Source organism: Phasianus colchicus, chromosome 31 (assembly GCF_987193195.1).
Source record: "Phasianus colchicus chromosome 31, bPhaCol1.hap1.1, whole genome shotgun sequence".
NCBI lineage: Eukaryota > Metazoa > Chordata > Aves > Galliformes > Phasianidae > Phasianus > Phasianus colchicus.
In genome coordinates this window covers 2,867,545-2,884,042 of record NC_143466.1, presented here as the reverse complement: position 1 = coordinate 2,884,042, position 16,498 = coordinate 2,867,545, and the positions used below count along the sequence as shown (strand labels likewise).

The 16,498-nt window shown below is 58.0% G+C and overlaps 1 protein-coding gene across 5 annotated transcripts in view; it reads right to left on the bottom strand.

Moving 5' to 3' along the window:
- Positions 1–4,532: 4,532 nt before the first annotated feature.
- NOSIP (nitric oxide synthase interacting protein) overlaps positions 4,533–16,498 on the bottom strand; it is a 35,072-nt gene continuing 23,106 nt past the window's right edge. Inside the window, exons 5-8 of one of the 5 annotated variants that reach the window (XM_090127951.1) lie at positions 15,177–15,265; positions 11,352–11,539; positions 6,418–6,526; positions 4,533–4,678 (exon numbers count right to left, since the gene is read on the bottom strand). In XM_090127951.1, coding sequence (XP_089984077.1) covers positions 4,607–4,678; positions 6,418–6,526; positions 11,352–11,539; positions 15,177–15,265 — 458 coding nt within the window. In that variant the 3' untranslated portion in view covers positions 4,533–4,606. Of the gene's footprint in view, positions 4,679–6,417; positions 6,527–8,998; positions 11,540–15,176; positions 15,266–16,498 lie in introns of those variants that run through there. The other 4 variants (XR_016460680.1, XM_090127954.1, XR_016460679.1 and 1 more) reach the window with 4 other exon arrangements.

The window sequence follows — 16,498 nt, the reverse complement described above, 5'->3', positions numbered from 1 at the left end:
ATGCAACCCCCCCCCCAATTGGAGACCCCCCCCCAAATTCCAACCCCCCCCCACAAATAAACAGACCCCCCCCCACAAAAAAGCCCCCCCTCGAAATAGACGCCCCCTCCCCCCCATTGAAAAACACCGCATCAAACGTCACCCCCCCCCCCCCCCCATATCAAGTGATGCCTCCGAAACAATGCAACCCCCCCCCCAATTGCAGACCCCCCCCCAAATTCCAACCCCCCCCCACAAATAAACAGACCCCCCCTCACAAAAAAGCCCCCCCTCGAAATAGACGCCCCCTCCCCCCCATTGAAAAACACCGCATCAAACGTCTCCCCCCCCCCCCAGTCTCCAGTGATGCCTCCAAAACAATGCAACCCCCCCCCCAATTGCAGACCCCCCCCCAAAATGGAGACCCCCCCCCACAAAACGCCCCCCCCCAAATTGGACCCCCTCCCCCTCCCATAGAAAAAGCCCCCCCCAAACGTAACTCCCCCCCCCCGTCTCAAGGGATGCCTCCAAAACAATGCAACCCCCCCCCCAATTAAAGACCCCCCCCAATTCAAGACCCCCCCCCCAAATAAAGAGACCCCCCCCCCTAAAACGCCCCCCCCCAAATTGGACCCCCTCCCCCCCCCATAGAAAAACACCCCCCCAAACGTAACCCCCCCATCGTCTCAAGGGATGCCTCCAAAACAATGCAACCCCCCCCCAGTTGCAGACCCCCCCCAATTAAAGAGACCCCCCCCCATATAAAGAGACCCCCCCCACAAATCGCCCCCCCCCAAATTGGACCCCCTCCCCCCCCCATAGAAAAAGACCCCCCCAAACGTAACCCCCCCCCCACCTCAAGGGATGCCTCCAAAACAATGCAACCCCCCCCCCCAATTGGAGACCCCCCCCCAAATTCCAACCCCCCCCCCCAAATAAACAGACCCCCCCCCCACAAAAAAGCCCCCCCTCAAAATAGACGCCCCCTCCCCCCCATTGAAAAACACCGCATCAAACGTCACCCCCCCCTCCCCCCGATATCAAGGGATGCCTCCAAAACAATGCAACCCCCCCCCAATTGCAGACCCCCCCCAGTTAAAGAGACCCCCCCCATATAAAGAGACCCCCCCCCACAAAACGCCCCCCCCCAAATTGGACCCCCTCCCCCCCCCAAAGAAAAAGACCCCCCCAAACGTAACCCCCCCCCCACCTCAAGGGATGCCTCCAAAACAATGCAACCCCCCCCCACAATTGCAGACCCCCCCCATATAAACAGACCCCCCCCCACAAAACGCCCCCCCCCAAATTGGACCCCCTCCCCCCCCCCATAGAAAAAGCCCCCCCCAAACGTAACCCCCCCCCACCTCAAGGGATGCCTCCAAAGCAATGCAACCCCCCCCCCCCAATTGGAGACCCTCCCCCAAATTCCAACCCCCCCCCACAAATAAACAGACCCCCCCCCACAAAAAAGCCCCCCCTCGAAATAGACGCCCCCTCCCCCCCATTGAAAAACACCGCACCAAACGTCACCCCCCCCACCCCGTCTCCAGTGATGCCTCCAAAGCAATGCAACCCCCCCCCCAATTGCAGACCCCCCCCAATTAAAGAGACCCCCCCCATATAAAGAGACCCCCCCCACAAAACGCCCCCCCCCCAAATTGGCCCCCCTCCCCCCCCCATAGAAAAAGACCCCCCCAAACGTAACCCCCCCCCCCCACACCTCAAGGGATGCCTCCAAAGCAATGCAACCCCCCCCCCAATTAAAGACCCCCCCCCAATTAAAGAGACCCCCCCCATATAAAGAGACCCCCCCACAAAACGCCCCCCCCCAAATTGGACCCCCTCCCCCCCCCATAGAAAAAGACCCCCCCAAACGTAACCCCCCCCCCCCCACCTCAAGGGATGCCTCCAAAACAATGCAACCCCCCCCCCAATTGGAGACCCCCCCCAATTGGAGACCCCCCCCCAATTAAAGAGACCCCCCCCCACAAATCGCCCCCCCCCAAATTGGACCCCCTCCCCCCCCCATAGAAAAAGCCCCCCCCAAACGTAAACCCCCCCCAGCTCAAGGGATGCCTCCAAAGCAATGCAACCCCCCCCCCCAATTCAAGACCCCCCCCAAAATAAAAGACCCCCCCCCTCAAAATGCCCTTCCCCAAATTGGACCCCCTCCCCCCCCCATAGAAAAAGACCCCCCCAAACGTAACCCCCCCCCCGTCTCAAGGGATGCCTCCGAAACAATGCAACCCCCCCCCCAATTGCAGACCCCCCCCAATTAAAGAGACCCCCCCCCATATAAAGAGACCCCCCCCCACAACACGCCCCCCCCCAAATTGGACCCCCTCCCCCCCCCATAGAAAAAGACCCCCCCCAAACGTAACCCCCCCCCCCACCTCAAGGGATGCCTCCAAAACAATGCAACCACCACCAATTGCAGACCCCCCCCAAAATAAAACGACCCCCCCCCACAAAACGCCCCCCCCCAAATTGGACCCCCTCCCCCCCCCCATAGAAAAAGACCCCCCCCAAACGTAACCCCCCCCCCGCCTCAAGGGATGCCTCCAAAGCAATGCAACCCCCCCCACAATTAAAGACCCCCCCCCCAAAATAACCCCCCCCCCAAATAAAGAGACCCCCCCCCCCAAATCGCCCCCCCCCAAATTGGACCCCCCTCCCCCCCCATAGAAAAAGACCCCCCCAAACGTAACCCACCCCGTCTCAAGGGATGCCTCCAAAACAATGCAACCCCCCACCCCAATTGCAGACCCCCCCCCAAATTCCAACCCCCCCAAAATAAACAGACCCCCCCCCACAAAAAAGCCCCCCCTCGAAATAGACGCCCCCTCCCCCCCATTGAAAAACACCGCATCAAACGTCACCCCCCCCCCATCTCAAGTGATGCCTCCAAAACAATGCAACCCCCCCCCCCAATTGCAGACCCCCCCCCCAAAATGGAGACCCCCCCCCACAAAACGCCCCCCCCCCAAATTGAACCCCCTCCCCCCCCCATAGAAAAAGACCCCCCCAAAATGTAACCCCCCCCCGTCTCAAGGGATGCCTCCAAAACAATGCAACCCCCCCCCCCAATTCAAGACCCCCCCCAAAATAAAAGACCCCCCCCCTCAAAATGCCCCCCCCCCAAATTGGACCCCCTCCCCCCCCCCATAGAAAAAGCCCCCCCCAAACGTAACCCCCCCCCCCCCCCCTCTTAAAAAAAGGGCCCTCAATATGGGGTGGGGTCCCAAATGGGTGGGGGGGGGGGTAATAAAAATGGGGGGGGTCCCAATATGGGGGTTGGGGGGGTGGGGGGGGGGGTAATAAAAATGGGGGGGGGGTCCCAATATGGGGATGGGGGGGGGTCTTTAAAAGGGGTGTGGTCTCTTAAAGTGGGTTTGAGTGGGGGGGGGTCCCAATATGGGGGTTGGGGGGGTGGGGGGGGGGGTAATAAAAGTGGGGGGGGGTCCCAATATGGGGGTTGGGGGGGTGGGGGGGGGTTAAAAAAATGGGGGGGGTCCCAATATGGGGATGGGGGGGGTCTTTAAAAGGGGTGTGGTCTCTTAAAGTGGGTTTGAGTGGGGGGGGGGGGGGGTTAAAAAAATGGGGGGGGTCCCAATATGGGGGTTGGGGGGTTGGGGGGTTTACTAAAAATGGGGGGGGTCCCAATATGGGGGTGGGGGGGGGTCTTTAAAAGGGGTGTGGTCTCTTAAAGCGGGTTTGAGTGGGGGGGGGGGGGGGTTAAAAAAAGTGGGGGGGGTCTCAATATGGGAATTGGGGGGGGGGTGAAAAAGAATGGGGGGGGGGTCCCAGTATGGAGATTGTGGGGGGGGGGGGGGCGTCTCTTAAAACGGGTGTGTGGGGGGGGGGTTCAAAAAGGGGAGGGGGGGGTTCCTAAAACAGGGGGGGGTCCAAATCCTAAGTGTCTTTTTTTGGGGGGGGGGGGGGGTCCAGGTTTTCTCTCCCCCCCCCCCCCCCCTTCAATTCCTCCAAATTTGAGGGGGGGTCCCTAAAAAAAGAGGGTGTGGGGGGGGGCACAGCATCAATACTGACAGCGCCCCCCCCCGCACAAAAACGGTGTTTTTCTGATGGGGGGTGGGGGTGGTTCTTGCCCCCCCCCGGCTTTTTGTGCCCCGTCCCCAAATTGCTGCGGGGCCCCCCCCGGGCCCCCCCTTTTTTTACGTGTATTTTTCATGGGGGGGGGGGGGGGGGGGGGGTTGGAATTGAGTGATATTGGGCGCGGCCCCTTTAATTTTCTATCCCGCGCGGAAGTTGGGGCGGATTCTGTGGCAGCCAATAAACGGACGTCGTTTGACCGACCGAACGCTGCGATTGGTTGACGCCGCGGAGTGGGCGGGGAAGTGGGCGGAGCGGGCTTTAAAAGGGCGATGGCGGCGGTGGGGCCCACAGTGCAAAATTTTAGGGGGGGGCAATTTTTTTTTTTTTTTTTGCGTGGGGGGGGGCGTAAAATGAAAAATGAAAAACACGGCGGGGGGGGGGGGGGGGCAGTTAATAGTTTTATTATAAGGGATGAAGTACAATTTTTTAAGGGGGGGAAATGGGGGATTTAAGGGGGGTGGGGGGGGGCATTTTTTTTGGGGGGGGGTCGTTTATAGGGTGCCCCCCCCCGGCGTTAAGCCTGCATTACTGGGCGGGATTTCTGTGCCTCCAGGGGGGTCCCTGCGCCTGCAAAGCCGGTGCCACCCTAAATTGGGGGGGGGGGGGGGGAGAAATAATGAGGGGGGGGGCACTGAGACCCCCCCCCCCGAAAAAAGACCCCCCCCCCCCCCCAGAACTCGTCCCCCTTCCAGGACCCCCCCTGGAAAAATCCCGCCCCCCCCCCCCCCCCCACTGTAACCCCCCAATTTACTTCCCCCCCCCCCCCCCCCCCCTCAGGACCCCCCCCCCATTTAAACCCCCCCCCCCTCAATTAACCCCCTCCCCAATTAATCCCCCCCCCCAATTGACCCCCCCCAATTACAACCCCCCTATTTACTTCCCCCCCCCCCCCCAGGACACCCCCTCAATTAAACCCCCCCCACCCCCAATTAACCCCGCCCCCCAATTAACCCCCCTCCCCCAATTACAACCCCCAATTTACTCCCCCCCCCCCAATTACAACCCCCCCTCAATTAACCCCCCCCCCAATTAACCCCCTCCCCCAATTAACACCCCCCAATTTACTCCCGCACCCCCCAATTAGAGCCCCCCCCAATTTACTCCTCCCCCCCCAAGACCCCCCCTCAATTAACTCCCCCCCCAATTAACCCCCCCCCAATTAACCCCCCCCTAATTACAACCCCGTATTGACTTCCCCCCCCCCCACAGAACCCCCCCCAATTATAACCCCCCCAATTAACCCCTCCCCCAATTAACCCCCCCCAATTAACACCCCCCAATTAACCCCTCCCCCAATTAACCCCCCCCCAATTAACCCCCCCTCCAATTAACCCCTCCCCCAATTAACACCCCCCAATGTACTACCCCCCCCAATTAACCCCCCCAATTAGCCCCCCCCCCAATTAGCCCCCTCCCCCAATTAACCCCCCCAATTAATTCCCACCCCCCCAAACCGCCCCCCCAATTAACCCCCCCCAATTAATTCCCCCCCCAATTAACCCTCTCTAATTAGCCCCCCCCAATTAACCCTCTCCAATTACTCCCTCTAATTAACCCTCTCTAATTAACCCCTCCAATTAGCCCTCTCTAATTAACCCCAATTACCCCTCTCTAATTAACCCCCCCCAATTAACTCTCTCTAATTAGCCCCCTCCAATTAACCCTCTCCAATTACTCCCTCCTATTAACCCTCTCTAATTAACACCTCCAATTACCCCTCTCTAATCAGCCCCCCCCAATTACCCCTCTCTAATTAGCCCCCCCAATTAACCCTCTCTAATTACCCCTCCAATTAACCCTCTCTAATTAGCCCCCCCCAATTACCCCTCTCTAATTAGCCCCACAATTACCCCTCTCTAATTAACCCCCCCAATCACCCCTCTCTAATTAGCCCTCCCAATTAACCCTCTCCAATTTTCCCTCCAATTAACTCCCTCCCCTTAATCCTCTCTAATTACCCCCCTCCAATTAACCCTAATTACCCCCTCCAATTAACCCTCTCTAATTAGCCCCCCCCAATTACCCCTCTCTAATTAGCCCCACAATTACCCCTCTCTAATTAGCCCCCCCAATTAACCCTCACCAATTTTCCCTCCAATTAACTCCCTCCCCTTAATCCTCTCTAATTACCCCCCCCAATTAACCCTAATTAACCACTCCCAACTACCCCCCCCAAACACCCTCCCCAATTAACCCCCTCTAATTACCCCCCTCCAATTAACCCCCCCCCACCACCCCCCGCCCCAAACCCTTCCCCCACTTAACCCCCCCCCCCCCCCCGAAGCCCTAATTAACGCGCTTAATTAACGCCCCGGCGCTAATTACCCTCTGCAGGGGGATGATGTCGGCCTCGCTCAGGGGTTCCCCACTCAGGGGGTCCCTCATTTCCTTCCGGATCAAACGCTCCACGCACTGCATCGTCACCACCGCCCCGCTGCAATTAGCCTTCATTACTTCGTTAATTACGGCTAATTAACGGGGGGGGGGGGGGGGGTGAGGGACTCTATGGGAGTCATAGCATGTAGAAGGGAGGAGAAAATGGGATCCCAGGGGGGTAATTAAGGACATAAGGGGGTAATTAGCGTCCCAAGGGGTAATTAGGGATGCTATGGGGGTAATTAGTGATGGTGGTTAATTAATTAGGCAGCGGCTAATTAACATGGGGGGGAGAATGAGGATCCTATGGAGTCATATCATGTAGAAGGAAGAAGAAAATGGGATCCCAGGGGGGTAATTAAGGACATAAGGGGGTAATTAGCGTCCCAAGGGGTAATTAGTAACCCCAGGGGTAATTAGGGATGCTATGGGGGTAATTAGCGATGTTGGTTAATTAATTAAAGGGCTAATTAACATGGGAGGGGGGGGGTGAGGGACTCTATGGGAGTCATAGCACGTAGAGGGGTGGATAAAAGGGGGTCACAGGGGGGTAATTAAGGTCACAGAGGGGTAATTAGTGACCCCAGGGGTAATTGGGGATCCTAGGGGGTGATTAGTGATGGTGGTTAATTAATTAAAGGGCTAATTAACATGGGAGGGGGGGGGGTGAGGGACCCTAGGGGAGTCATAGCATGTAGAGGGGAGGAGAAAATGGGATCCCAGGGGGGTAATTAAGGACACAGAGGGGTAATTAGTGACCCCACGAGTAATTGGGGATGCTATGGGGGTAATTAGCGATGTTGGTTAATTAATTAAAGGGCTAATTAAAACGGGGGAGGGGGGGGGGGTGAAGGACTCTATGGGAGTCATAGCACGTAGAAGGGAGGAGAAAATGGGATCCCAGGGGGGTAATTAAGGTCACAGAGGGGTAATTAGTGAGCCCAGGGGTAATTGGGGATCCTAGCGGGTGATTAGTGATGGTAGTTAATTAATTAAAGGGCTAATTAACATGGGGGGGGGGGGGGAGGGACACTAGGGGAGTCATAGCATGTAGAGGGGTGGATAAAAGGGGATCCCAGGGGGGTAATTAAGGACATAAGGGGGTAATTAGTGACCCCAGGGGTAATTGGGGATCCTAGGGGGGAATTAGTGATGGTGGTTAATTAATTAGGCAGCGGCTAATTAACATGGGGGGGAGAATGAGGATCCTATGGGAGTCATATAACATAGAAGGGAGAAGAAAATGGGATCCCAGGGGGGTAATTAAGGTCACAGAGGGGTAATTAGTGACCCCAGGTGTAATTGGGGATCCTAGGGGGTAATTAGTGATGGTGGTTAATTAATTAGGCAGCGGCTAATTAACATGGGGGGGAGAATGAGGATCCTATGGAGTCATATAACATAGAAGGGAGGAGAAAATGGGATCCCAGGGGGGTAATTAAGGTCACAGAGGGGTAATTAGTGAGCCCAGGGGTAATTGGGGATCCTAGGGGGTGATTAGTGATGGTGGTTAATTGGTTAATTAATTACAACACGGGCTAATTAACAAGGGAGGGGGGGGGATGAGGGACCCTATGGGAGTCATAGCATGTAGAAGGGAGGAGAAAATGGGATCCCAGGGGGGTAATTAAGGACATAAGGGGGTAATTAGTGACCCCAGGGGTAATTGGGGATCCTAGGGGGTGATTAGTGATGGTGGTTAATTAATTAAAGGGCTAATTAACATGGGAGGGGGGGGTGAGGGACACTAGGGGAGTCATAGCACGTAGAGGGGTGGATAAAATGGGATCCCAGGGGGGTAATTAAGGACACAGAGGAGTAATTAGAGATCCTACAGGGGTAATTAGTGACCTTAGGTGGTGATTAGTGATGGTAGTTAATTAATTAGGCAGCGGTTAATTAACATGGGGGGAGGAATGAGTATCCTATGGAGTCATATCACATAGAAGGGAGGATAAAAGGGGATCCCAGGGGGGTAATTAAGGACACAGAGGGGTAATTAGCGTTCCAAGGGGTAATTATGGATGCTATGGGGGTAATTAGCGATGTTGGTTAATTAATTAAAGGGCTAATTAACATGGGGGGGGGGGAGATGAGGGACCCTATGGGAGTCATATCACATAGAAGGGAGGAGAAAATGGGATCCCAGGGGGGTAATTAAGGACATAAGGGGGTAATTAGTGACCCCAGGGGTAATTAGGGATCCTAGGGGGTAATTAGTGATGGTCGTTAATTAATTATGACCCTTCCCACCGCATCCAGGACCCCCCAGCGCCCCACAATCAACCCCTTAATGAGCGTTAATGAGCGTTAATGAGCCCGGGGGTGGGAAGGTGGGGGGGGGGGAGGAGGGTGATGCGTCCCTAATGAACGTAATTAACGCTAATTAACGCCTAATTAACGCTTCTGGAAGGGAGCGGAGACCCCTCCCACCGCATCCAGGACCCCCCAGCGTCCCACAAACCTCCCCTTAATGAGCCTTAATGAGCCTTAATGAGCGTTAATGAGCCCGGGGTGGGAAAGCGGGGGGGGGGGGGGGGGGGGAAGAGGAGGGCGATGCGTCCCTAACGAAGCCAATTAACGCTAATTAGCGCCTAATTAACACTGCAGGATGGGACTGAAGACCCCTCCCACCGCATCCAGGACCCCACAGCGTCCCACAAACCTCCCCTTAATGAGCCTTAATGAGCGTTAATGAGCGTTAATGAGCCCGGCGGTGGGAAGGCATGGAGAAGAGGAGGGTGATGCGTCCCTAATGAATCCAATTAACGCTAATTAAGACTGAGAAGGGGCGCAGGAAGGGAACGGGGATGCATCCAGGACCGCACAGCCTCCCAGAATCGACCCCTTAATGAGCCTTAATGAGCGTTAATGAGACCGGGGGTGGGAAGGCTGGGGGAAGGAGAGGGTAAGGAGGCACTAATGAAGCTAATTAACGGCTAATTAACGGCTAATTAAGACCGCTGGAAGGGAGCGGAGACCCCTCCCACCGCATCCAGGACCCCCCAGCGCCCCACAATCAACCCCTTAATGAGCCTTAATGAGCGTTAATGATCCCGGCGGTGGGAAAGCGGGGGGAAGAGGAGGGCGATGCGTCCCTAAGGAAGCCAATTAACGCTAATTAGCGCCTAATTAACACTGCAGGATGGGACTGAAGACCCCTCCCACCGCATCCAGGACCCCGCAACGCCCCACAACCTCCCCTTAATGAGCCTTAATGAGCGTTAATGATCCCGGCGGTGGGAAAGCGGGGGGGGGAAGAGGATGGCGACGCGTCCGTAATGAAGCCAATTAACGCTAATTAGCACTGACGAGGGGCTCAGGAAGGGAACGGGGATGCATCCAGGACCCCCCAGCGTCCCACAACCGTTCCTTAATGAGCGTTAATGAGCGTTAATGAGCCTTAATGAGCGTTAATGAGCCCGGCGGTGGGAAAGCGGGGGGGGGGGGGGGGAGGGTAAGGAAGTGTTAATAGCCGCTATTTAAGGTAATTAGGAGCTAATTAACGCCTAATTAAGACTGCAGGATGGGACTGAAGACCCCTCCCACCGCATCCAGGACCCCCCAGAGCCCCACAATCAACCCCTTAATGAGCGTTAATGAGCCTTAATGGGCGTTAATGAGCCCGGCGGTGGGAAGTCAGGAATGGGAGGACGGCGACGCGTCCGTAATGAAGCCAATTAACGCTAATTAGCACTGACGAGGGGCGCAGGAAGGGAACGGGAATGCATCCAGGACCCCCCAGCGTCCGACAAACCTCCCCTTAATGAGCCTTAATGAGCGTTAATGAGCGTTAATGAGCCCGGCGGTGGGAAGGCGGGGTTGGGGAGGAGGGTGAGGCGGCCCTAATTAACGTAATTAAGCGCTAATTAAGACCGAGAAGGGGCGCAGGAAGGGAACGGGGATGCATCCAGGACCGCACAGCCTCCCACAAACGACCCCTTAATGAGCGTTAATGAGCGTTAATGAACCCGGGGGTGGGAAGGCGGGGGGAAGAAGAGGGTAAGGAGGCGCTAATTAACGTAATTAAGCGCTAATTAAGACCGAGAAGGGGCGCAGAAAGGGAACGGGGATGCATCCAGGACCGCACATCGTCCCAGAATCGACCCCTTAATGAGCCTTAATGAGCCTTAATGATCCCGGCGGTGGGAAAGCGGGGGGAAGAGGATGGCGACGCGTCCGTAACGAAGCCAATTAACGCTAATTAGCACTGACGAGGGGCGCAGAAAGGGGGTCGCAATCCATCCAGGACTCCCCAGAGCCCCACAAACCTCCCGTTAATGAGCGTTAATGAGCGTTAATGAGCGTTAATGAGCCCGGCGGTGGGAAGGCGGGGGGAAGAGGAGGGTGATGCGGCCCTAATTAGCCTAATTAAGCACTAATTAGCACTGACGAGGGGCTCAGGACGGGAACGGGGATGCATCCAGGACCGCACATCGTCCCAGAATCGACCCCTTAATGAGCCTTAATGAGCCCGGCGGTGGGAAGTCAGGAATGGGAGGAGGGCGACGCGTCCGTAAGGAAGCCAATTAACGCTAGTTAGCGCCTAATTAACACTGCAGGATGGGACTGAAGACCCCTCCCACCGCATCCAGGACCCCGCAACGCCCCTTAATGAGCGTTAATGAGCGTTAATGAGCCCGGCGGTGGGAAGTCAGGAATGGGAGGAGGGCGACGCGTCCGTAATGAAGCCAATTAACGCTAATTAGCACTGACGAGGGGCGCAGGAAGGGAACGGGGATGCATCCAGGACCGCACAGCCTCCCAGAATCGACCCCTTAATGAGCCTTAATGAGCCTTAATGATCCCGGCGGTGGGAAAGCGGGGGGAAGAGGAGGGCGACGCGTCCGTAAGGAAGCCAATTAACGCTAATTAGCACTGACGAGGGGCGCAGCACGGCGCAGGGCGTGGCGTTGCTCAGGGCGTCGCGGCTGACGGCGCAGACGAAGCGCTGCGGGCGGCCCAGGAGCTGCAGGCGCGGCAGCCCCGGAACCGACGGCGTGAATCGGACCGGAACCAAATCCGAGGCGCGGAGCCGCCGGCCGCTCATCGGGCAGCGAACGAAGCTGGGCTGGGGGGGGGGGCGACCCATAAGTGGGGGGTTCTGACCCGTAAATGGGGGTTCTGACCCATAAGTGTGGGGTGCTGACCCATAAGTGGGGGGCTGGGACCCATAAGTGGGGGGTGCTGACCCATAAGGGGGGGTGCTGACCTGTAAATGCGGGGTTCTGAGCCATAAGTGGGGGGTGGGAGCCATAAGTGGGGAATGGGACCCATGGATCTTAGCCCCATAAGTGGGGGGTTCTGACCCATAAGTGGGGGGTGGGACACATAGGGGGGGGTTCTGACCCATAAGTGGGAGGTGGGACACATAAGTGGGGGATTCTGACCCATAAGTGGGGGGTTCTGACCTGTAAACGGGGGCTCTGACCCATAAGTGGGGGGTGGGACACATAGGGGGGGTTCTGACCCATGGATCTCAGCCCCATAAGTGGAGGGTGGGACCCATAAGTGGGGGGTGGGACCCATAAGTGGGGGGTGGGACACATAGGGGGGGTTCTGACCCATAAGTGGGGGGTGGGACACATAGGGGGTGGTGGGAGCCATAAGGGGGGGGTTCTGACCCATAAGTGGGGGGTGGGAGCCATAAGTGGGGGTTCTGACCCATAAGTGGGGGGTGGGAGCCATAAGTGGGGGTTCTGACCCATAAGTGGGGGGTGGGAGCCAGAAGGGGGGGGTGGGACACATGGGGGGGGTGGGACACATAGGGGGGTTCTGACCCATGGATCTCAGCCCCATAAGTGGGGGGTTCTGACCCATAAGTGGGGGGTGGGACACATAGGGGGGGATGCTGACCCATAAGTGGGGGGTGGGAGCCATAAGTGGGGGTTCTGACCCATAAGTGGGGGGTGGGACACATAGGGGGGGGTTCTGACCCATAAGTGGGGGGTGGGACACATAGATCTCAGCCCCATAAGTGGGGGGTGGGAGCCATAAGGGGGGGGTGGGACACATAGGGGGGGTTCTGACCCATAAGTGGGGGGTGGGGCACATAAGGGGGGGGTGGGACACATAAGGGGGGGGTTCTGACCCATAAGTGGGGGGTGGGAGCCATAAGGGGGGGGGTGCTGACCCATAAGTGGGGGGTGGGACACATAGGGGGGGTTCTGACCCATGGATCTCAGCCCCATAAGTGGGGGGTTCTGACCCATAAGTGGGGGGTGGGACACATAAGTGGGGGGCTGGGACCCATGGATCTTAGCCCCATAAGTGGGGGGTTCTGACCCATAAGTGGGGGGTGGGACACATAAGTGGGGGGCTGGGACCCATGGATCTTAGCCCCATAAGTGGGGGGTGGGACACATAGGGGGGGGTTCTGACCCATAAGGGGGGGGTTCTGACCTGTAAATGGGGGTTCTGACCCATAAGTGGGGGGTGGGACACATAGGGGGGGTTCTGACCCATAAGTGGGGGGTGCTGACCCATAAGTGGGGGGTGGGACACATAGGGGGTGGTTCTGACCCATAAGTGGGGGGTGGGACACATGGGGGGGGTTTCTGACCCATAAGTGGGGGATGGGAGCCATAGATCTCAGCCCCATAAGTGGGGGGTGGGACACATAAGTGGGGGGTTCTGACCCATAAGTGCGGGGTGGGAGGTGGGAGCCATAAGGGGGGGGTGCTGACCCATAAGTGGGGGATGGGACCCATAAGTGGGGGGTGGGAGGTGGGAGCCATAAGTGGGGGGTTCTGACCCATAAGTGGGGGATGGGACCCATAGATCTCAGCCCCATAAGTGGGGGGTGGGACACATAGGGGGGGGTGGGAGCCATAAGGGGGGGGTGGGACACATAGGGGGGGTTCTGACCCATAAGTGGGGGGTGGGAGCCATAAGTGGGGGGCTGACCCATAAGTGTGGGGCTGGGACCCATAAGTGGGGTTCTGACCCATGGATCTCAGCCCCATAAGTGTGGAGCTGGGACCCATAAGTGGGGGGTTCTGACCCATAAGTGGGGGTTCTGCCCCATAGACCCCACACACCCCATAGATCCCCCCATCCCTGCCCCACAGACCCCACACACCCCATAGATCCCCCCATCCCTGCCCCACAGACCCCACAGATCCCACCCACCCCATAGATCCCCCCATCCCTGCCCCACAGATCCCACACACCCCATAGATCCCCCCATCCCTGCCCCACAGACTCCACAGACCCCCACACACCCCATAGATCCCCCCATCCCTGCCCCACAGATCCCAAAGATCCCACACACCCCATAGATCCCTCCATCCCTGCCCCACAGATCCCACACACCCCATAGACCCCATAGATCCCCCCATCCCTGCCCCACAGATCCCACACACCCCATAGATCCCCCCATCCCTGCCCCACAGACCCCATAGATCCCACACACCCCATAGATCCCCACATCCCTGCCCAATAGATCCCACCCACCCCATAGATCCCCCCATCCCTGCCCCACAGATCCTACACACCCCATAGACCCCATAGATCCCCACATCCCTGCCCCACAGACCCCACAGATCCCACACACCCCATAGATCCCCCCATCCCTGCCCCACACACCCCAAAGATCCCACACACCCCATAGCTCCCCCCATCCCTGCCCCACAGACCCCACAGACCCCACAGATCGCACCCACCCCATAGATCCTCCCATCCCTGCCCCACAGACTCCACAGACCCCCACACACCCCATAGATCCCCCCATCCCTGCCCCACAGATCCCACACACCCCATAGACCCCATAGATCCCCCCATCCCTGCCCCATAGATCCCACACACCCCATAGATCCCCCCATCCCTGCCCCACAGATCCCACCCACCCCATAGATGCCCCCATCCCTGCCCCACAGATCCCACACACCCCATAGATCCCTCCATCCCTGCCCCACAGATCCCACCCACCCCATAGACCCCATAGATCCCCACATCCCTTCCCCACAGACCCCATAGATCCCACACACCCCATAGCTCCCCCCATCCCTGCCCCACACACCCCAAAGATCCCACACACCCCATAGCTCCCCCCATCCCTGCCCCACAGACCCCACAGACCCCATATGTCCCACACACCCTATAGCTCCCCCCATCCCTGCCCCACAGACCCCACAGACCCCACAGATCCCACCCACCCCATAGATCCTCCCATCCCTGCCCCACAGACTCCACAGACCCCCACACACCCCATAGATCCCCCCAACACTGCCCCACAGATCCCACACACCCCATAGACCCCATAGATCCCCCCATCCCTGCCCCACAGACCCCATAGATCCCACACACCCCATAGATCCCCCCATCCCTGCCCCACAGATCCCACCCACCCCATAGATGCCCCCATCCCTGCCCCACAGATCCCACACACCCCATAGATCCCTCCATCCCTGCCCCACAGATCCCACCCACCCCATAGACCCCATAGATCCCCACATCCCTGCCCCACAGACTCCAAAGACCCCACACACCCCATAGATCCCCCCATCCCTGCCCCACAGATCCCACACACCCCATAGACCCCATAGCTCCCCACATCCCTGCCCCACAGATCCCACACACCCTATAGCTCCCCCCATCCCTGCCCCACAGACCCCACACACCCCATATGTCCCACCCACCCCATAGCTGCCCCCATCCCTGCCCCACAGCCCCCCCCAATCCCAGCCCCACACTTATGGGGCGCTGACCGGTTTGCGCAGCCGCTCAGCTCCGGCTTCCGGGGTCAGAGATGGGATCCAAAAACTGGGGAGGGTCCCCGAGGGGCCCGGGCTCGGCTCTGCGAACACAGACCCCATAAACACCCCACACAGACACCCCATAGCCACCCCATACAGACCCCATAGAGAGAAACCCCATAAACACCCCACACAGACACCCCACAGAGACCCCATAGAGACCCCATAGAGAGAAACCCCACAGAGACCCCATAGAGACCCCATAGAGACCCATAGAGACCCCATAGAGAGAAACCCCATAAACACCCCATAGAGACACCTCATACAGACCCCATAGAGACAGACCCCATAGAGAGAGACCCCATAGAGACCCCATAGAGAAAGATCCCATAGAGACCCATAGAGACCCCATAGAGACCCCATAGAGACAGACCCCATAGAGACCCCATAGAGACCCCATAGAGACAGACCCCATAGAGACCCCATAGAGACCCACAGAGACCCCATAAAGACCCCATAGAGAGAAACCCCATAGAGACCCCATAGAGACCCACACAGACCCCATAGAGAGAAACCCCATAGAGACCTCATAGAGAAAGACCCCATAGAGACCCATAGAGACCTCATAGAGACAGACCCCATAAAGACCCCACAGAGATCCCATAGAGACCCCATAGAGACCCCATAAAGACCCCATAGAGACCCCATAGAGAGAGACCCCATAATCCCCCCATAACCCCTCCATCCCCCCCCATAACCCCAAATCCCCCCATAACCCCATAACCCCCCCATAACCCCATAACCCCATAACCCCAAATCCCCCCATAAGCCCATAACCCCATAACCCCCCCATCCCCCCCAATAACCCCAAATCCCCCTCCCATAACCTCAAATCCCCCCATCCCCCCCATAAACCCACATCCCCCCCATAACCCCAAATCCCCCCCCATAACCCCATAACCCCCCCATCCCCCCAATAACCCCATAACCCCCCCATAACCCCATAACCCCCCCCACCCCCCCCAAATCCCCCCCATAACCCCACAACCCCATAACCCCATAACCCCAAATCCCCCACAACCCCACAACCCCAAATCCCCCATAACCCCATAACCCCAAATGCGCCCCCAAATCCCTCCCCCATGCCCCCCATAACCCCACAACCCCATAACCCCACAACCCCATAACCCCAAATCCGCCCCCAAATCCCCCCCCATCCCCCCCATAACCCCACAACCCCATAACCCCACAACCCCATAACCCCAAATCCCCCCATAACCCCATAACCCCATAGCCCCAAATCCCCCCATAACCCCATAATCCCACAACCCCAT